This window comes from Ambystoma mexicanum, chromosome 1p, assembly GCF_040938575.1.
Source record: "Ambystoma mexicanum isolate Mex_15411 chromosome 1p, UKY_AmexF1_1, whole genome shotgun sequence".
In the NCBI taxonomy this organism is placed as follows: domain Eukaryota; kingdom Metazoa; phylum Chordata; class Amphibia; order Caudata; family Ambystomatidae; genus Ambystoma; species Ambystoma mexicanum.
This window is the reverse complement of record NC_090921.1, coordinates 490,438,176-490,460,082: the sequence shown is the minus strand read 5'-3', so window position 1 is coordinate 490,460,082 and position 21,907 is coordinate 490,438,176. Positions and strand designations below refer to the sequence as shown.

At 48.3% G+C, this 21,907-nt stretch overlaps 1 protein-coding gene across 2 annotated transcripts in view; it reads left to right on the top strand.

Moving 5' to 3' along the window:
* LOC138573535 (lysine-specific demethylase 4B-like) overlaps positions 1 to 21,907 on the top strand; it is a 2,173,569-nt gene that overhangs the window by 1,822,931 nt on the left and 328,731 nt on the right. For both annotated transcript variants that reach the window (XM_069649346.1, XM_069649347.1), the window contains 2 exons: positions 7,959 to 8,035; positions 8,440 to 8,495. In XM_069649346.1, the coding sequence (XP_069505447.1) occupies positions 7,959 to 8,035; positions 8,440 to 8,495 (133 nt within the window). The remainder of the gene's footprint in view (positions 1 to 7,958; positions 8,036 to 8,439; positions 8,496 to 21,907) is intronic.

Below are 21,907 nucleotides of genomic sequence, written 5' to 3'. Positions count from 1 at the left end.
GCATCCCTGGCGGGTGCCTCTGAAGGGAGGGAACAAGGCGGACGTTTGAGAGTTGACTCGGACCCTGGCAACCGGAGAGGTGTACAGCAGTTTGATATATGCAATCATCCTAGGCCCAATGCCCATGGTCTCCAGGACCAACCACATGTACCTCCAAGACACCATATCAAAGGCCTTCTGGGCATCCAGGGTGACCGCAACTGCACTCACGTCCTGATTAATTCGTGCCAGGACGTTAAGGAGCCTTCTGATATTATGTGATGTGGATCTCCCGGGCACAAAACCCGACTGGTCGTCGTGCACCATATATGGCATAACAGGTAGGAAGCGATTGGCGATCACCTTGGCAAAGATTTTTGTATCCAGGTTCATAAGTGAAAGGGGCCGATATGAACCACACTCATCAGCAGGTTTGCCAGGCTTAAGCAGAACTGTAATAACGGCCTCGCGTAATGTCGGGGGAAGGGATCCCAGACGGAGAGACTCGTTCCACACCCCAAGCAATTCGGGGCTAGTATAGCCACATGTTCCTGATAGAACTCAGCCGTCAGCCCATCAGGGCCCGGCGCCTTTCCTTTTGGGAGACTAGAGATAGCCTCCACTATCTCATCCAGTGTAACGGGGGAGTCTAGCTGGTCTCTTGTAGCGGGGGAAACGATGGTGGTGGGAATCTGTTCCAGGAGTTCCCGCATCTGGGAGTCACCATGTTCGGGGGGCTGAGAGTATAAATCAGAGTAGAAGCCTGTGAAGACCTCCAGGATATGCTGATCAGCCCACTGTATCGCACCCTGACTGTCCTTAATACAAGTAATTTGGGATTGACCCCACTCCCCCCTCGCCAGAGCGGCCAGTGTTTTGCCTGGTCTGTCACCCTCGCCGTATTTCCGTGCCGCCTGTGGGCAGCTGAAGTACTGGACTTCCCTATTGGCCTGCTCGTTGAAGATTTTGAGCTCCTCGCTGATCTGGAAGAGGACTCCCGGATCAATGAAGGCCGGGTGGGCTCGCTCCAGGTCCCTTAATTTAGTTTCAGTGCGGGATAGGGTAGCTCTTATGGTTTTAAGGACTCCTGATTCCCTAGAGATGGACGCCCCTCTGATGAAGGCCTTGAAGGCGTCCCAGCGGACCCCCAGGGTGGTGGACTGTGGCAGATTGTGCTCAAAGTACGACTGAATGTCAGCAAGGATGTCCGCCCTAAACACAATGTCTTGCAGAGCGGCTGATTTGAAGCGCCATGTATTGATGGTGGGAGCCGGAATTCCTAGTTCTAGGGATATCGCAATCAGCGAGTGGTCAGACAGTGTACGTGCAAGTATGCATGTTTCCGCCACCCTGCCCAGCAAAGTGCCGGACAGTAGGAACAGATCGATCCTGGAAGAACTGTTGTGTACTGATGAGTAGTAGGTGAGCTCCCGCGCTTGCGGATGTCATGCCTTCCATACATCATGAATGTCAAGTGTCGCGCTATGAGTCAGGAGTCTACGCGCTGCGCCTGGCAGGAGCCTGGGGGCTGTGTTAGTCCTGTCCATCATGGTATCAAGGATGAAGTTCATATCCCCACCCCAGATGATCTGCACCCCCACGTACCCTAGTAATATGGATACCACCTGATCAACAAACTCGGGAGAGTCAACATTGGGGCCATAGGTATTCACCAGCAAATAATCACTGTTGGCAATGGCGCAGTACACTATGTATCTCCCCTCCGGGTCTATGTAGCTCTTATGGAGAACAAACTTGAGTGACTTATGGATCAATGTCACCACTCCTCTGGCACGAGTGGCATATGAAGTGAAATATCTGTGAGGCCCCCAGGTTGGCGCAATGCTCCTAGCCAGGGGGCCCGTGGAGTGTGTCTCCTGTAGGAGCAGAATTTTGCATCCGTGCCTGCTGGCATAAGCCATAATCTTGCGACCCTTGGTATAGTTACTTAGGCCTCGAACATTCCAGGACATTATAGTTACAGGCATTCTAATGATCTAAATAAGATACACTTAACTGGAGAGCCCATAGGGTGCGTTTCTTGCATAGGTAGCATTTGCGCCCATGCCTATCAACGTGTGCCACAGCTTCCGGAATCCCAACAAGGTTGCTCAGTCCCTGCGGGTCGCTAGACATCGCAGTTATAGGAAGCACAGAAGTCTAATGTACATCCCACCACTGTTGTCGTAAACCAGATGCGAGACAAAGTCCCCTCCGATGCGGATGCCCCAATGCGATGCGATCTGCCGATCCGCCTCCACCTTTTACCATAACACTTTTCCATTCCCCAACAAATCCCCCCCCCACCCTAACTGCCCACCCCCAACTTGCAGTGCAGTCCCCCCCCCAAAGCTGGTGAAATAGAAGATGACGAAGGACAACATACAACGGGGATGTGCCCCCACCATGGCCCAACTGGGGCCAGCCATCGAAAACACCCAATCAAACATTAACATTGCCATTGCAGTGGGGTGTGCTGTTGCCGTGAGGACGGCCGCTTAAGCATCATGTAGGACAGCAACAGCCGTCTGGTGTAGGTTCTGCGGTAAGCGGATCTTGTGTCAGGTCAGGGTCAGCTGGCCATTGAACGTAGGATGGGAACCGAGGAGTACTAAGTAGTGATGTTCAGTTCCAAGCACTGAAGGCGCACAGAGATCAGTGTCCAAAGTACCAGCGGTGAGCCAGGGGCCAGAGGGCCATAGATGGGGCCAAGCGTGGTGAGCTTGCGGTCGATTATTGCTAGTTACACATGTACACTGACGAGCAAAAGGGGGTTTTGCTGGATAGGTTAATTAGGTCCCATTAGGACGCGGCGCGTTGGGTCAGTCCCCTTCAGCTTGTCCACCATCTGGATCATGGAGAGGGATGTGTGCTTCAATAAATTTCACCGTCTCGTCAGGCACAGTGAAGAAATATAATTTGCCACTGTATGTGATTTTAAGACGAGCGGCGAACAAAATGGCGTATGGGACATTGTGCTCCCTGAGCAACTTCTTGACCCCGAGGAATTGGTGCCTCTCCTGCTGTACAGCTATTGAAAACTCAGGGAAAATCCTAATGGTATTGGCCACAAAACGTAGCTCGCCCTTCTCACGTGCCAGGCGCAGGATAAGGTCTCTATCGCGGTAGTTTTAAAATTCTGGCGATGATGGGCCTTGGAATGTCCCCTAGTTTGGGGCATGGTGAGAGGGCCCGATGGGCGCGCTCCACTGTAAAGTAGGGCGAGAGGGCCGGATTGCCGAGGAGATCTTTGAGCAATGTTTCAATGGTGTCTTCCATGCGCCCTTTCAGGGCGTTTTCGGGAACACTGATGATTCGCAGGTTATTTCTGCGAGAGCGCGATTCCAAGTCGTCGCACTTAGCTTTCACACTTTTCATGTCACGGGATTGGGAGGTGACCGTGTTCTGCAAGGCTAAAATTACATCTTCGTTTGTTGAAATTCTGCTCTCCGCGTCGGAGATTCTGGTGGCCGCTTGGTCCACGCGTGTCTTCAGGGAGGCCACATTGGCGTTAATGTCATCCAGTTTCTCGTGGAACGAGGCAAAGTTTTTAGCCATGGTTTCCATGAGTGTAGTTAGATCGGGGGCAGTTGCAAGGGGATGAGGGACCGGATCTGGTTCCTCCTGTATGGATGATGTATGGGCGGATTCCGACCTCGGGACAGATTTGGTAAATTTGTCCATGGCTCCCCCTTTTCGAATTCCCTCTGGATTTGTTGGGCATAGCCGGTAGAATTTCCGATGAGGCATGCGCCTGTGGCAGTGGAATGTTAATGGAGGCCAAACACTCAGCTGGTCAAAGGGGCAAATCCAGGTACAGTCAGGAGCTCCAAGCAAGGAGGCGCCGGTGTGTCTAGCAGCCAGGGTTCACATAGGCCCCCTCCGGCATAGGTGATCCGGGCACAGCGCCCCCTTCCAGAGCGTAGGCCTGGGCTCCGGGCCTCTTAGGCGGCAAGACTAGGTGATGTAGGCCACAAGTGACTCGGCTCGGGTCCCCCCCACCCACTCCTCACCTGGGTGTCGGCGTCCGGATCGGGAGCTGCAGATATCGGGTGGGCAACCAGGCTCCTGCCCAGTCACCCCGCAGCTCAGTGAGAACAGGGCCCCAGCGCCGCCACGAGGGAGAGCAGCGGAGTTATCCCCGGGGGGGTATGGAGCGAGCACTGCGGCACCGTTGTGGGGAAGAGGGGTGGGGGCGCGCACCAGCGCAGGCCCCCCACGGTGATCGCCGGTGCGGTGGTGTGCCCCAGGGAGGGGCGGCCGGAGCCGATGGCAGAGTCCCCTACACAGGGGGGGGGGCGCAAGGCGGGCGCCGCCGAGCTCGTGTGTCGATGAAGAGTAGGGGGCGCTCCAGTGCAGGCCCCTGCAGCGGCCGCCCGCGTTACAGCGTACTCCAGGAGGGAGGCCGCAGGCGATGTCGGATTCACTCTACAGGGGGGACTGGTGTAGGCTGCGAGCCGGAGGGCCCCGGCCAGTGATCAGGGGCCGCGAGTCCCGCGCCCAGTATTCACCGCCAGCCTCCGCGAGATCCGGCAGGGAGGAGGCGGACGCGTGCAGAGGCCCAGTCAGGAGGCCGCCAGCCGGCAGAGACACCCGATTCGTCTGGTTCCCGGGACCGTTTCAGACCGGGATTGCTGTGGCACATGCAGAAAGGTCGCCCAAGTGGATCCAAGAAGTATTGGGTTGCGAGGATATTTAATATCGCAGTTGATGGCGGATTTCGACCGGAGCCCCACGGAGCTCAAAGACTAGGCAGCCATCTTGGGCTGCTCAACAGCGCCACCAGCTCGAAATCTCCCCTTTATTAATGATTAGATCATTATGTGTTTTGTGTCTTGTGTTTTGTTTTGTGTCTTTTGCAGCAGGTTGCAGTGGCCAATGTGAGGCTGTGTTTCAATTAAGAAGTCCTATCTAATAGGATTGGGAAATTAATTTTCCAGTGATATGGCGTTACCATGCACAACAAGCAGGTACCATTGTCAAATGTGAAGTTTTTTTGCACAAACAATGACCAGATGAGATTCAACAATGCTTTTCTCTGGGATATACCGATTAATTGTTTCTTTTCTTGTCCTCTTTTATGGTCACCTCTGACGTTGGGGACATATTGATAGAAGGCCCCTCCACCGTCTTCAATAAATGTGATCTACAACCCACCGAAAATACAAGAATCAGATGCTTCACTAAAGATCTTCAGTGGACAGCCCCTGATGAATAGCCAATCATTGTGGTGCTAGGGTCATAAACATATTGGACCGACAATTGTTATCACACAAATTGGACTAGTAGGGATTTATCACTTGTCCTGTTGTGGTAGACTGGATGGTTCTAGGTTTGTGTAATTGTTATTGTGAAAAAGTGTCTTATGTGAGGTGATTTTTGTATTTTATCACCAGTACTTGTGGGTATTGTTTTTATGTAACTGTTTTAGATTCATACGATAGCTAAAATTATATATGAATTTGTAATAAAATTGACAGTAACTTTTGGATTCAGGGTTCCCTTCCCCGAATCTTAGCACTTAGGTGGAGCTGTTGTAGTTATTCACTAACACTTCTGGGGTTCCATTCCCCACCTCTGTGTTCCACTTTCAGGCTCCCCCTTGTCTGGGCGCAGTTGTCGGACCGCAGGGTCCACCCAATACAGGTCACGCAACCCAGGACTGGTGCTTCTAACTCTTCCCCCTCATCAGGGGACTTAGTTTACTAGGCTTGACTGGGCTTTATCTGCTCTCGCCCTATAAAAGTGTTCATCTCTCTTGTACAGCCTTCTGCCAGCTCTCACTGTGTTTCTCAATTGCCAGCGCCACTTTGCTTGCACTTCCTACCTCACACATCTCCCCACGGGATGTCAATTCCCTTCTTTCAGTCCACCAACACTCTCGACAACGTAATCTTCTTTACGAGACCACTCGCAAAACAATGGGTTTTCCCTTCCAGCGCCTTCATACAGATACTCCGTTTCTTCTTTCCCAGTCTGCGTTTTCCGATTGTCTCACAATCGTGGAGGACTGCAATATTGGATTTCCCTTAATTCTGCTTACACTCGCTACATAGTGCATCACATTGCGAGTCTCCCTGTACTTCAGACTCACCAGCAGTTATTTTGCAAGCGCATCCAGGCTTTCTGCTTCAAGAACACTGCAGCTGAGGTCAGGGTCTCACCACCTGTCCCTCAGAAACTCCTGGACATGGCAGGAGAACAAGCACACCCGGCTTAGACTCTTCCATCTGGTTTTCCCTCTGCCTCCTTACCGCTCGCCCCCACAATGCCTGTTCCTTGCAAGTCAGGGATCCGCTGCTCTGTGGGAGCCTCGATCTAAAAAAGATGATGAGGAGGAACCACGTCCCTGCCTCAATTTATTTTACCCTCTGTAGCTTCTTCCCCTACCCATGTTGGTGTCTTGTTAACCTGCAGTATTGCTCGTACTGGGACCTGCAATGTTTGTTATCCCCAGTGACACCATCGTCACTTGAGCTGAAAGAGGTGTCCCAAAAGTGCACGCGTCTCCTATTTGGTTCGCTGGGATACTTAAATAAGCTACTTGTGAGGAACTATCCTAGGAAGTTGGTTAAGGGTCCTGCAAAACTAGCATATAACAACAGTCGGGAAGCGCTTTTGGTAAAGGCACAACCCATAACCAAAAAGGAGACAGGGCCAATGTTTGTTAACACCTTTTCGAACCTGTCTTAGAAAATCAAAACCATGGTTTTGAAGCAATTCAAGAAAGAATCTCCCTATCAGCAGTTCGCCTAGCCAGAGAGGAGAACACGGCGGCAGACGCTCCGAGCAAGCGGAGCACAGTCTCCCACGAGTGGGAACTAGCTCAGGAAGTCCTTCAAGAGATCTTCACCCTTTGGAGAACCCCACAAGTGGACCTGTTCACGCCCAATGTCAAACGGAAGTGCAAACTTTATTGCTCCAGGGAATTTCCTCCAAGAGGAGCTCTAGGAGACGCGTTTGTGGTGGACTGGGAATTTCCACTCCTGTATGCGTTTCCTTCAGTCCCTGTCATTCCTCACGTGATCAGGAGGCTGAGAAAGATCAGGAAACACATGATCCTAATTGACCCAGATTGGGCCAACAGGACGTGGTACCCGGACCTTCTGAACATGTCCATCTGTCCTCCAATATGTCTTCCACAAAGAGAGGACCTTCTCTCGCGAGAGGAGGGTCGGGTTCTCCATCCAGAGGTCAAAACACAACCATCACGCTTGGTTTCTGAAAGGCTGAGATACAAGGATTAGGGCCTCCTGGATGACGTAATGGAGATTATGGAGAAGGCCAGCAACAAAGTCTTTGTACTGTTGCCGTTGGAATAAATTCTGCAACTGGTGCAGAGAAAAGAATGTAGATCCTTTTCTGTGTAAAACACCAGATGTTTTATGCTTTCTGCTATCTTTAGCCAATTTGGGGCTCCAGATTGGTACTATTAAACACTATTTGGCGGCACTGTCCATATTTAAGCGCTCGTCAGAGTAACGTTCATACTTCAAAATTCCACTGGTGAAAACATTTCTCAGTTCCAACTTGGGCCCTTAATCTAGTATTAAAATGTCTTGTGAGTGCACCTTTTGAACCCATATGCTCAAGTCTCTTAAGGTTGTTAACATTTAAACCCGTTCTATTGGTAGCTCTAACATCAGCCCGTAGAGTGTAATCCTACGTACATGCTAGTGGGTCCCTTTTTTCCTGACCTTGCTATACGTTTCGAATAAGAATCAGTCTCCAGTTTGAGTTGTACACTGTATTGTCCTTTCTCTTCCTTTTGCATATAACTTCAGTTGACCCCAGGCATTAGAGTGAGATGACCTGTTTGTTTGGGCCAACTTTTGGGGCCAAAATTACTTGTATTTTATGGGTACATCTTGATTTAACATGTAATAACATTGAGCCTGATATACCACAGAAACCGCATGGCTTTGTGTGAGAGGGCTAAACGACTGTCAGATACTGATCTAGCTTCTTGTATTTTTCAGGTTGTTATGGGATTCACCCAGATCTAGTGAGTGCGAACTGGACCTGTTCCAGGTGCACGAGCAAAGCTTGGACAGCAGTAAGTACTTGACCTAGAGGCGGCACTGTACCTGAATGAGAAGGGGTGTCCGGTAGAAAGTAAACAGATTGCCACCCAAAATTACCCATGAACATAGTCCTGTCTGGGGGGTATTTTTTTTATTTTGTGTTTGTTCTTTCAATGCCTGCAATGGTATTACTATTGTAGATGGTATACGCTTCCTGAATATATTAAAGCATGATAAACATTTGGAACATTGCCATTGTTTTACATTTGGAAGTGCAATCACGAGAACTGGAATCTAACCCAAGAGCCAGGAATTGTATGCCAAATGTAGAATTGTCAGATCTAGACTGCCACATTTGCCCTGCAAAACACACATAGGAACATGATTGTGATCTTCTGAAGAGTGCCTGTTTTAATGCAATCTTGTTTTTGCACAGGATTGCTGTCTATGTAATCTTAGAGGTGGAGCACTTCAGATGACCACAGACAGAAGGTGAGTAAATGAACTTGTGGGAGAAATTCTTGCTATATCATATCTGCCTATCTATTTTATTAATATTTCAATATCTGGATTAAGCTTACAATTTAAATGTTGCCTCTTTGTAATGCTCTAAATAAAAGGAGTCAGTATTACTCAATATAATGTTATTTCATGTATGGAGTTTGGAAGATATTAGCCAGAGGCAACTCTGCCAGGATTCAAATCTCTTACCTACAGGGTGGATACAGATCTCAACCGCAAGAGGTCAATTAACTGAGCTATCCGACCGAATATTGTTTGTTCAATGACCAACTTGGTCATGACTATTAGTGCGTTCTGTTCCACTTCCTTCCCAACTGGTTATGGATGCCTGAATCGTAGGCAGGACACAGAAAGAATTCACCAATAGATGTACACAGAGGTCCAACTACCAGCATCTCCAGCCATTATCTCTCACCATCATCTTCAGATTCTGTTTTTTTTCACATTATGGATAAGCTGCAGTATGTACACGTGGCACTTCGCACTTTTTGGTGGTGTCTCTGTGGCCCTTTTGTAGAAGATGCAGATTTTCTTAACGTTTCCAATTTTGGTCGGCTATTTTTCGGAAAACATTCACTTTTAAGGGGACTTAAGGTCTTAGGAAAGTTTCTCCCACATAAATCAGCATGACAAACACAATAGGCCTAAAGAGAGTTTGCCTTAAAATGAGGCAAGTATGACTTACAGCCCATCAGTGCAGTGGATGATGCAACAAGCACACTGAAGTCCCTCAGATAAAATCCAGTACATGGTTCGAGAACCAGAATGCTGGGGATAGCTAGATGCAGAGTGAGCAGAGGAGTTTGAACGTGCAATCCAGTGGTGGTATGGGGGTAGAAAAACATCTCCATCTGGGGTCCGGAGACCTAGGACGGGAGGATGGCTGAGGCACCCAACTACACAATTGGGCTCTAGGGACTCAGGAAGGAGTTACAGTGTTGGTCGAGTGAGGGAGGAAAAGGAACCAGGACTGCCAAACAGTCCAGCAAAGACAGCTGGGTGAAGCAAAGGAAGCCCAGTGAGCAGTACCACCAGCACAGAGATGAAGGTAAGAAAAAGACAAAGGATTGAGGGCTCAGCCCGTATGGATAGTCACAAAGCCAAATGGATTCCACAGAAGACGCAACTCATGGGTTTAAGTCAGAAAGATTTTTTGGACTATAGAACTCAGGCAACTTGAAAGGGATCAAAAGGTAAATCAAAGTCTTCTTGCTTCAAAAGGTACTTCCAAAGGTCTCTCAAGGTCTCTCCCCGATGTCACAGTCTTGGGTACAAAGTTGCTCTGACGAACAAGGTTTTGTTCACTGGTTGGCTTCTCCCAGTAGGCCACAAATAGGGAAGAATCACTCAGGTGTTCATGTTGCAGTGCCACGCTGTGTTGCTGTAAGTCCTACATCGTGTTCTAGAGGTGAGCTACGGCAGGAGGGTCTGTAGCTCATCTACTTGTCTCAGGTCCTAAACCTACTACTCAACCCCATTTTTCGTCCCTCCTCGTCTTCCAAATGATCACTCCTAACTATGGTCATGTGGACTTCAGCGGTGGTATGCTTGTATTCTGAACTCCTTGACATTCTGTGAAGTGCTTATTTTTTAAATGTTTTTATTTATTGTGCACTAGCCAAAACAATGACTTTTTTTACACAGTATAAAATAGAACCATGGAACAGAAGAAAAGTTTCTCACAGAGCACTTCAGAAAAAGAAAATAATATCCATCCAAGAAATACAGTAAAATACAATACCATGAAATGAAGGGAGAAAGGAACATTGAATTTAAAAATAGAAATAAAAACAAAATTTAAGGTAGATAAATACCACTTCTACCTCTGATAGGTTTGTGTTTTACTGTCTTGCTGTCTTTGCACATCCCATGGACGTCTCCACATCCTTGTTCCTGGTTTGCTGCTGCTTCTCCTGTCCTCCCAACTACTGCTTCTTCCTTGCCACTTCTACACCTTCCCTCTTCATATGTTTTACCTCCCTCTACTCGTTCAGCTTCTCCAACATCTTTTATCTCTTATCCTCTTCCTCCACATCCTTCTGCGCATTCACGGTAGTCTACCCCTTCACCTCCTGCACCCTCAACTCTTCTGTACCTCCACTTCTTCACCTTTAACTGCTCTGCTACTCCAATTGCCAACACCCATCCATTTCTCCCCAGGTTTACATACATGCATGCACACAACCTCTCCCTGGACCAGGTTTCAGCAAACGCGTCGCTCCTTGGAAACATAATCGGCCCTTTCGAATGGATTGTGTCCTCCCACGTATTCCTCAACTTTGATATTTGATTTCCAGCTTCAGCTGCTTCGGATGACATGGACTCGATGACCCTCGAGGGCCTCCGTCTCGAGATGATGTAATCAAAGGCATATACTAAGACAAATATGTGCAAATAAGACAACTGCTGCAACAGCGCCTCGATGCCTGTGGGCTGTACGTGCCCTTTACAAATACAAATAAATAAATAAATACATAGCACACGCAGCACCCATTGGCTCCAGTTCAGTTTTTCCGTGATCGCTTTAGCTTCGAGAAAAACAGCGCGCTTCTTCGCTTTCGTGACGACTTTGTTATTGCGAAAGAAAATCAAGAAAATGTCTTCTTCGTCGACACCGACAACCCCGAAGACCGGGTTAAAAAACTGTTGTGATTGTGGGTTGAAAATGCCATTGACCGATCCTCATCGTATATGTTTGTGGTGCCTCGGGGTAGACCAGAACACCTCCGACTGCTCCAAGTGCCAGTCGATGACAGGAAAGTCGATGACAGGAAAGGCCTTGAAGGAACGAAAGGGGAAATTGAAGGTAGGTTGAATCCCTAAATCTCCTACCCAGGCCAAGAAACCTTTGACCGACGAGTCAAGAGGCGGCACTCCTCAGAGGAAGGCTAGGCTGTCGAGATCGAGGATTGGCTATCACCATTCCTCATCGAAGGAAAGGGATCGACTTAAATCCTGCATGCCTTCGTGCCCGGGACGAAGGCCCGATCTACATCGGGAGCCATCGAGGCATCGATCGGATGTTACAACATCGAAGGATCACTCGAGCCAAAAGCATAAGTCGAGGTCGTCGATACCCTGGACACCGGCGGCGTCTTTGATGCCAGCCAAACCCTCGACTTTGACGCTGACGGCATCAACACCAGCTGCGCCATCGATGCCAAGGGCCCCACTAAAGTCGATGGCTCCAATGAAAAAAGTTTTGACGTCTCCTCCAGCATCAAATCCATTGTTTATAAAACCTCTCATACCCGAGAAAACCTACGAACCTCTACCAAGAAAATACTATTTTAAGTCTCTTTTATATATGATGAGTATGACAGACCACTCGGACTAGGCAGGTAAGTTGAACAAAGGTCAGTCTTTATTGACTTTTTAAGAAAATAAAAAAATATTAATTCAAGTATCAGTTCTCTTTCCAGCCGAGATGACTCTGATGGGGTTTTCTGCGAGTGTAAGGTAGAAATCTCTGTTTAATCTTCGTAAGCCCACTGGTATGGACTTGTGGTCTCCTCGCTTCCAAACCGATTCTGAAAGAAGAAAGAGAAATCCCCTTCAGTCCTTCGTCTCTCTTTGCTTTATATAGGGGCTGGCCACTCTTGACCCAATCAGGTCTCTCCTTATGTCCGAGGATAGAAAAACCCTCCCAAGCCTTGCCCCCTTCCTTCTGTGCTCCCAGTCGCCATCATGTCTCTCCGCCATGTGCCACGAGGTGAAGATTGGGGTTTATACAGTCAGAGGTCCCCAGATTTGGTAAGGATAAAGTCCTTCTAATATCCTTCTTTTTGGTATATTTTCTCTGTTTTACGAGTGTAAGGTTATACGGTTCTTTTGCTTCTCTTTGCTCCGTTCCCCGTTTGTGGCGTCTTGTCCCAACAACCTCCCCCCGTTGGTCGTTCGTGCTGCGGTACACGTGGCACACGCCAGCAGACCCTTGCTCCGTCTGGTCGCCTGTGTCGTGGTTTCCACGTTCCTCGCCCGCAGGACCCATGCCACTTCTCAACCCAGTTACTGCTACCGGCCGTGCGTTAGGGTTTCCACTATCCGCATTCAGGCAACACAATTCGCGGATGGCACCCAGGTCTGCCCCCAACCACAAATGACTGCTTCCTTCAGTGTCCTCCTCCTGCTCCTCCTTTCGGGTCGTACATTCAGGTTCGAGTTCTGCTTCTCCAGTGTCCCCCTCATTGCTTCCCGCGGGCCCCTCCATTGTTTCCGGGTATTTGGTGTTCACATGGCGTCCCGTGGCCTCTGATGCAGTCTGGCTGTTACAATGAGAATGAACCCTCAGATGACGAGGCTCCATTTGGCCTGTAGTTTGGTAGGCCAAATGTACCAGAGAGATTTAAAGCAGAGGAGTCAAGGTTGAGAGACCTCTATGACAACCTACAGACAGCAAGTGGGGTGGACACCTCACCTGAGTTGGAGTTTGGGCGACCAGAGGCTGGGGAGCATGCTGATGCATCCTGCAGACAACTCATGTCGAAGGTAGTGGACTACATGGGGTGGAGTAGGCCTCCGTTGCCATTCGAACAGGATGATCTAACAGACATCTTAGATAAGGGTCCTCAGTCAGATCCTTTATTACGGTTTCACATTGCCTTGCAAAAAAGGGTGGCGACTAATTGGGAAACAACAGAAACCAAGCCGGCTATAAATAAAAACTTGACCAAGTAGTACCTCCCTTCCAGTAGTGACCCTGACTACCTGTCGAAACACCCCTCCTCAGAGAGTCTGGTGGTATAGGCAGCTACTGCAACATCTAAGCAAGCGGCTTACTCTACCATCCCTCCAGATATGGACCACAAAAGAGTAGATGGATGGACAAGGAAGGTATTTTCTGCAGAGAGTATGGCACACAAATCTGCCAACTCCACATGTGCCCTGGAAAATGTACGTTCACTCTATGGGACTGCATTTCCATAGCGGCAGAGTACTTACCCGAGGGGGGTGAAAGAGACTGGTACTTAGCGATAGTTAGAGACGACAAAGAAGCCATGTGTGAGTCTCTTAAGTCAGGTCTGGATTCTGCTGACAGCATCAGCAGAGCCATGGCTACTAGTACCGTTATGTGCAGCTTTGCGTGGTTGCGGAAGTCGGGCTTTGCACCGGATGTACAATCCAGACTTCTCAACATGCCCTTTGACGGGTGTCACCTTTTTGGCAACAAGGGTGATGAGTGTCTTGAGAAGTTGGAGACCTCCAAGGCGGCTGCTATTAGGCAACCTCAGCCTTTTCAACCTAGTGGACAACCTTGGAGGGGTAGATCTTTTGGCTACTACTCAGTTGGAAGGGCGAGAGGAAGGGCTGGTCAAAGGGGCCAAAAAAGATTTCCTCGTGGTGGCCGAGGAAAAGGTACAAAGCCAGCTCAGGCAGTGGCATCTTTACCAACTGCCACTGCATCAGCCGCCTCAAAACCTCTCTGAGGTCTTGAGTCACAGTTCACCAGTGGGAGGCAGACTGTCTCAGCATCTAGAAGAATGGCGAGACATTACTTTGGATGCTTGTGCTTTCAAAACTGTAGCCTATGGTTACTGCCTTCCTTTTATACAGAGACCTCAGAACAAACCACCGGGGAACCACTCTATGAGGATTCCAGATCCGCTCCTTGTGCAGGAGATTTTAACCCTGCTAGAGAAAGGCGCTATAGAACCGGTGCCTGTAGCGGAGAGTAACAAGGGTTGGTATTCCCCTCATTTCTAATACCCAAAAAAGACTGAGGACTGAGGCCCATCTTGGACTTGAGATATTTTAACAAGTTCCTCAGGAAGGACAAGTTCAATATGGTCACACTTTCTCAAATCCTTCAGTCCCTCCAACTCAAGGATTGGATGTTGTCATTGGACCTTCAGGATGCTTATTTTCATGTGCCAATCCATCTCAAGCACAGAAGATACCGGAGGTTCGCAGTTGGCAGTTCTCATTATCATATTCGAGTTCTGCCATTCGTGCTGATTTACGCTCAGAGGGTTTTCACCAAACTGATGGCGGTAGCGGCAGTGACGAGTCTCAGGAGAGGGGGGATTCACGTCTACCTCTACCTGGACGATTGGCTGATCAGGGCGCGTTCTCCCGAATAAGTCCTGGATCATCTCAATGTCACCTGCCACTCCCTTCACAGACTGGGCTTCTCACTCAATTACAAGAAGTCCCATATGACACCTTCTCAGAAACTCCAATTCATCAGAGCTGTTCTGGATACCTCCTTGGGAAAGAGCTCGCCACCAGAGGTGGGGGCTCAAGACATTCTACAGATGGTCACCAAATTTCAAAGTGCCCAGTGTCTTCCGGCCTTTGATTTTTTTTTGAGGTTGCTAGGCCTCATGGCATCCTGCATTTTTCTGGTGCCAGAAGCCTGCCAGCGAATGAGATCCCTTCAATGGGCTCTCAGAACTCAATGGTCTAAGTTTGCAGGAAATATGTCAGACCTACTTCAGGTTCCATGCAGGGTCGGACAAGATCTTCTGTGGTGGGCCTGCGCGGACAACATTCTGAAGGGAGAAACTTTTGGCAACCATGACCGGAGATGACAGGAGTGACGGACGCCTCACTCATGGGGTGTGGAGCCCATGCCAACGATCTGACAGTCAGCGGTCGTTGGCCTCATTCGGAATTCAAACTACATATCAAAATTTTAGAGCTGAAGGCAATCAGACTAGCGCTGAAGGCCTTTCTGCCCTCTGTACAGGAAAATAATATCCTGATAATGACGGACAACACAGTGGACATGTGCTACCTCAACAAGAGAGGAGGTGTAGGGTCACTACCCCTGCAGAGAGGCAATGCAGCTCTGGTACTGGGCAATTCAAGAAGGAATCTCCCTATCAGCAGTTCGCCTAGCCAGAGAGGAGAACACGGCGGCAGACGCTACAAGCAAGCAGAGCACAGTCTCCCACGAGTGGGAACTAGCTCAGGAAGTCCTTCAAGAGATCTTCACCCTTTGGAGAACCCCACAAGTGGATCTGTTTGCAAACAATGTCAAACGGAAGTGCAAACTTTATTGCTCCAGGGAATTTCCTCCAAGAAGAGCTCTAGGAGACGCGTTTGTGGTGGACTGGGAGTTTCGACTCCTGTATGTGTTTCCTTCAGTCCCCATCATTCCTCACGTGATCAGGAGGCTGAGAAAGATCGGGAAACACATGATCCTAATTTCCCCAGATTGGGCCAACAGGACGTGGTACCCGTACCTTCTGAAAAAACCGTTGAAAAAACCTACCCTGGGCGCTAGTATACCCACAAACTACAGGCCAATCACCACGGTCCCGTTTTTACTAAAAATCCTCGACCGTGCAGCATATCTACAAATTCACGATTAGATCGAATCTAACAAACTCTTGGGACTTAGGCAATCTGGGTTCCGGCCACATCACGGCACTGAAACTGCCCTCATAGATTTAAAAACACAGATTGAAGATCTAAAAGACAAAGGCAAACTTGCTCTCTTACTCCTCTTGGACCTTTCGGCGGCCTTTGATCTTGTCAATCATGAAATCCTCTGCCACCACCTTAAATCAGCTGCACACTTCTCCGATAAAGCTACAACCTGGATTAGCTCCTTTTTAGAGAATAGATCTATGCGCGTGTTCTCTCCACTAGCAGCCGCCCCACCTGCACCTGTCTCCTGTGGTGTGCCACAAGGATCTTGTGTTTCACCCACGTTGTATAACGTGTTCACCAAACATCTCTTCGATATCTTGGACTATCTGGGTGTCACTTACACCAACTACGCCGACGACACCCAGATAGTAATCCCTATCTCAGGTGACTACACGGCTGACTCCCTCGCTATCAATGTCATCTACCAGGTCATCCAGGCGTGGATGGCTCAACACGGACTCTGTCTTAATGATGAAAAGACTGAGCTCCTTATTCTTGGTTCGCCACAAAAACTTACCAAACTCGACCCTGCGTTCAAGTCCTTCATCATCGATGGGAATATTATCCCAACCGCCAAGGACAGAAAAACCCTAGGGATCTACATTGACTCGACCCTATCCCTGACCAGACAAACTAACTCAGTCTCTTCCGCAGCGGCATATACCTGAAAGCTTATTACAGCCTGTCGCCCTTTCCTCACCGCAACCAATTGTGTCACCCTGGCTAGAACTCTTGTATTATCCAAGATTGATTACTGCAATGCACTGTACCCAGGCACCAATTGCTGCAACCTAAACAAGTTGCAAATTGTCCAAAACAATGTGATTAGAGCTGCCCTCAACATTCCCAGGCACCAACACATATCCGACATCAGACGCAATATTCGCTGGCTCTCAGTCCCACACTGTATCTCCCTGAAAACCCTGGCTCTTACCCACAAATGCCTTCATAACCAAGCTCCCTGCTACCTGGCCAACCGATTTGCCTTCCACAACTCCATTAGACCCCGCAGAATGGTTCATTTAAACTGCCTTGAGGTTCCACGTTTCAATCTCCAAAGATCAGGTGGAATTAGCTTCCCTATATTGGCAGCTAAACTCTGGAACACGCTTCCTAATGAGCTTAGAGCAGAACCCTAATTCCCGAGATTCAAACACCTTACGAAAAGCTGGCTGGCCGCCCAGGACATTTAGCTCTGGGTTCTCTGCATAATTTGTACATGTATATATAATCTGCTTGTCCTCTCATTGCTATTATTATACCTGTAAATTCTGTATTATACTTGTAAACTTTGTAATTATGGTTCTGTCTCTTTTTCTTATGTTGTAACTAAGTGATGCGCCCAGTTGCCTCTGGGTCTGGTGCGCTATACAAATAAATAAAATACAAATACAAACATATCCATCTGTCCTCCAATATGTCTTCCACAAAGAGAGGACCGTCTCTCGCGAGAGGAGGGTCAAAACACTCAACCTTCACGCTTGGTTTCTGAAAGGCTGAGATACAAGGATTAGGACCTCCTGGATGACGTAATGGAGAGTTTGCTTTCGGCCAGAAGGCCAGCAACAAAGTCTTTGTACTGTTGCCGTTGGAATAAATTCTGCAACTGGTGCAGAGCAAAGAACGTAGATCCTTTTCTGTGTAAAACACCAGATGTTTTATGCTTTCTGCGTTCTTTAACCACTTAGGGGCTCCAGATTGGTACTATTAAAGGCTATTTGGCGGCACTGTCAATATTTAAGCGCTCGTCAGAGGAACGTTTATACTTCAAAATTCCACTGGTGAAACAATTTCTGAGTTCCAACTTGGGCCCTTAATCTGGTATTAAAATGTCTTATGAGTGCACCTTTTGAACCCTTATGGTTGTTAACCTTTAAAACCGTTCTATTGGTAGCTCTAACATCAGCCCGTAGAGTGAGCGAGTTGCAGGCACTTTCGCCCAAGCCACCCTTTACTATCTTTCATAAGGATAGGGTTGTTCTAAGGGTTATTTTTACCCAAAATCATTTCTGATTTCCACATTGGACAAACAATTGTTTTGCCTTCCTTCTATCCTCCCCCTAATTCTGGCAAGGAGGAGGAGAGGTTACATAGTTTGGACCCTCGTAGAGCTTTAAGCTTTTATGTATCTAGACTGTCAAAACTCTGTATTGATGATCAACTTTTATTGGCTATATGGGCCACTAACTGGGTCAGGTTGTTACTAAACAGACCTTATACAGATGGATCATTCTGGCCATTTCAGAATGTTACAGGCTGGCAGGGAAGGGGAGGATCCTTCTGAAGGTTTAAGGGCCCATTCCACCAGGGGCATGGCTACCTCCACAGCCCTGCAAAGGGGCGCACCGATAAAAAGTATTTGTGAAGCTGCAACGTGGTCTACTATCCACACATTCACAAAGCATTACTGCCTGGAATCTCCCCTCGGTCAGGATGGTAGCTTTGGAAAAGCAGTCCTGCACTTGGTTCATGAAAACCATTAAAATCTAATTCTACTCCCTCCACCAAATCAAATACTGCTTTGGGTGTCTATCAAAGATGAGGAATATGTGTGAGGATACAATCCATTTGAAGAACAAGTTACTTACCCCTGGTATGGTTCTTTCGACTGGATGTTCCTCCCACATATTCCTCATCGCTCTACCAACCTACCCCACAGTAGAATGTCCCATGCTATTACAGCTTTCGTTCCTTCAGGGCGGAGTACGGTCATTCCTGTGGTTATGCAGGTATTTCTACTGTAAGGGGAAAAAACAGATCTGAAGCCATGGGCGCTGCACGTGCTATATATGCCTTCGATGACATCATCCTCGAGACAGAGCCCCTCGAGGGACATCGAGTCCACACCATCAACGCACAGCGCCCTCTGATGAATTATTTTTCCGAATCAGCTGAAGCTGGAAATCAAATATCAAAGATGAGGAATACGTGCAAGGAACATCCAGTCGAAAGAACGTTACCAGTGGTAAGTAACTTGTTCTTCTGAGTAATAACAGGTGGGTAAATTATTCAGGTGTGTGAAATTGCCGGGGTCTGCGCACCAAGCCTAGATCAGTCTGGTCTGCCATGTTGGCTTCATGAGGAGTGGAGCCAGCAGGGCTTCATTCTACTCTGTGTTCGCTCGACCAGATGGAATATATGCAGTGAGCATTTTGGGGGCCATTATTCTTAAGTTAACATTTCCAAAAGCTGCAGGATGGAAAGAACGCTGCAGGTTCAAGTTAAAAAGGGTTGTGTCCCTCTTAAACGGGTAGTGGGGCTAATGTGACACCCGCTGTCTTTGGGAAGACCAAGGTATTCTCCCCATTTTGCAAGTGGACCCGCATCAGGTAGTGGATGATAGGGCCTATCGTTTCCCTCCAGAATCATGCCCATGCTGGTTGCTAGCGCTAGAATGCCACAGCGTCACCAACACCAGTTCGGAGGAATGAGGAGGGTCTCCCACTTATAGGCACATTCACCCAGGGGCTGGATAAAACCATCCCACCAATCCCAATCAGGCAGCACACTGAGGTATGGAGGCCAGTCAGACTGATCTAAGAAATACCACCCTCACTGACACGCCTACCCAGGATCTAGATTGGTTATGCTCAGGATGAGCTCATGTCAGCACAACAGCTATTTAAGACTTTTTCGTTGTCTACTCACAACAAGAAAACCCACAAAGCAAAATGCCCAGGGGTAGTACTTCGATAAAATGCCTTATTACTAAAATGGCTACCATGTAGTAGCAATCTGGAAGTAACACAGTAAGAATGGTTTATAAAGCGTTGTGTTGCCAACACAAAGTACAGCTGCCACCAGACTATCCCCCACCCTGAAACCAAAATAGGGTGCTTAAAAAGCACCTCGGCTCCATCAACCCAGGAGACATGTGGACTAGTAAGGCACAACATCGGTAAAAATGGTTGCAATGGCAGGGGAACTTCGGTAGAAGTCTCACTGTTCTCAAAAATCAAGTTAGAAACCCTTAGGAGCCAGCAAAAACGTTGGGGGATTCACAACGTTAGGCACAAGAACCCCAAAAATGTAATTATGGCCTAACACTCCATCCTCTCCCCTTCAGGAGAAAATATGGAAATGCTTAAGGAGTCATAAGGCACTATCTATTTTATGGTAAATTGCAGGAGCGTAAAGAGACCCAGGCACAAGTTAGGCTGGTTCAGTGGCTTGAAGTGCTATCCCAGATGCAACCTGGAGAATTTTGAAGAGTAACATTACTGTGGATGGCAAGTCAAGCAAAGTGTCAGAGATGGCCTCAAGAGCACACCAACTCACAGATGAGGTTCCAGGGTTTTTATTTTGATATGTAACGGGCTTAGTGGGCGTCCCTCTCTAACTTCGGGATGGGTAATCCCACCCTGTCCCAGGCTTCCCTAGACTCCGGATTGGTGCAAGTGATAGCTAACTGTGATAAAGTTGAGGAGGCTGCACCAGGTAGGCTCCAAAACATTTATTACGAGACCCCCAGGGGCTTGCTTCCTCTTCCACCCTGACAGCCCCCAACTGGCTCCACAGACAACTTTCTTATTTAAACATTTCACTGGGTCATTATTAGAGAATGCACTGCCTCCCACCATTCTGAGCCAATTTCTGTAGTAGTAAGTTAACACTTCTTTTGGTTCACCTCTCTCCGGCAGGCTCTGTTCTAGCCAGTTGACGTTTCTTACCCACACACTCCCATCTTCTGCGACAACAGCATCCTCATATACACATGCACTCTGTTGCCCTCGGAACCCACTCACCCCCTTTGGGACAAACTGTCCTTTCATCACACGCACTAGCTTCCATCCCAAAGCTATTGCTTCTGCAATCGGTGGAGCTGATCAAATTGATGCGTCATCTCTCGGATCTTGGTTCTTACATCATCTGTCATCCTCTGCTCATCCCACTTGATCAAGTGGGCATGCCCCAACCACAGGGGTCACACAGCTTTGTGTGGCTTCCTCGTTCGCAATACCTCAAAATGCACAAATCCCGTGGTCACAAGGTGTGATCCTATATGCACACAGCCTGTTTTCCACCAATTCCTATCCAAGCGTGCGGTGTCCCTTTGGACATCCAGAGGATCTGCATTACTTTACAACTAAACAGTTCTACTGCTCCTTTTTTCTGTGGATGGTATAATGACGTCTTATGATGATCCATCCCTACTCCCACCAAGAAATTCTCCAAACATGTGCTGTCAACTGGACCCTATTGTCCATCAAACTCTACCTTGGGAACGCTTCCCTTTGGAAAACACCATCAAGAAACTTCACAACAGCCGGTGAGTCTATCACACTCACAATCTTTACCTTTACCCACTTATAATACAAATATATCAACACTATCACATACTTCCTCTTTCAAATGTATTCTGTCCTCCCACGTATTCCTTATCTTTGATATTAATTTCCAGCTTGCTGGCCTTGGAAATGTATTTCAGTAGAGGGCGCTGCGCGTCAATGTCACTCGAGTCGATGTCCCTCAGAGGCCCCCGTATCGGAATCAACGTCATGGTAGGTATAAATAGTCACACGTAGCGTCAATTGCTCAGTTCTCCAGCATGGGGTCTGGCATGGATTCACATGCTCATGAATATTCCCCGTCGTCAGGCCGGGAATCCTCGGTATAGAAAAAAATCAGTATCAGTTTCGTTTCTGATCTGTCTTTCTTAGTAGTAACCAATCACTGGTCTCTGGGTCATACTGCCCCCAGCCAATGACTGCCCTCTCCCTAAGCCCCGCCTCCGGCAGCCATCCTCAGATTTTTACCGCACGTTCAAGTGTTGGGAGTCCTCGTGCTGTAGCTCTCGAGCTTTTGCTGCGTTTTCGCGCTTTTTTCAGGAGATTTTTCTCATTTTTCGGTTACATAGTGCCTCAAGCTCCACCGTTTCTACATCCGATCAACGGGGATCCATTTCGGAGTTTTCTACGCCCCTCAAGGGTGAAGATTTCGTCGAGTTACGCTTTTGGAGGATTCCAGAAGTTCCGAGGCCTACCCCGGACATGGCCCAGGAGAAA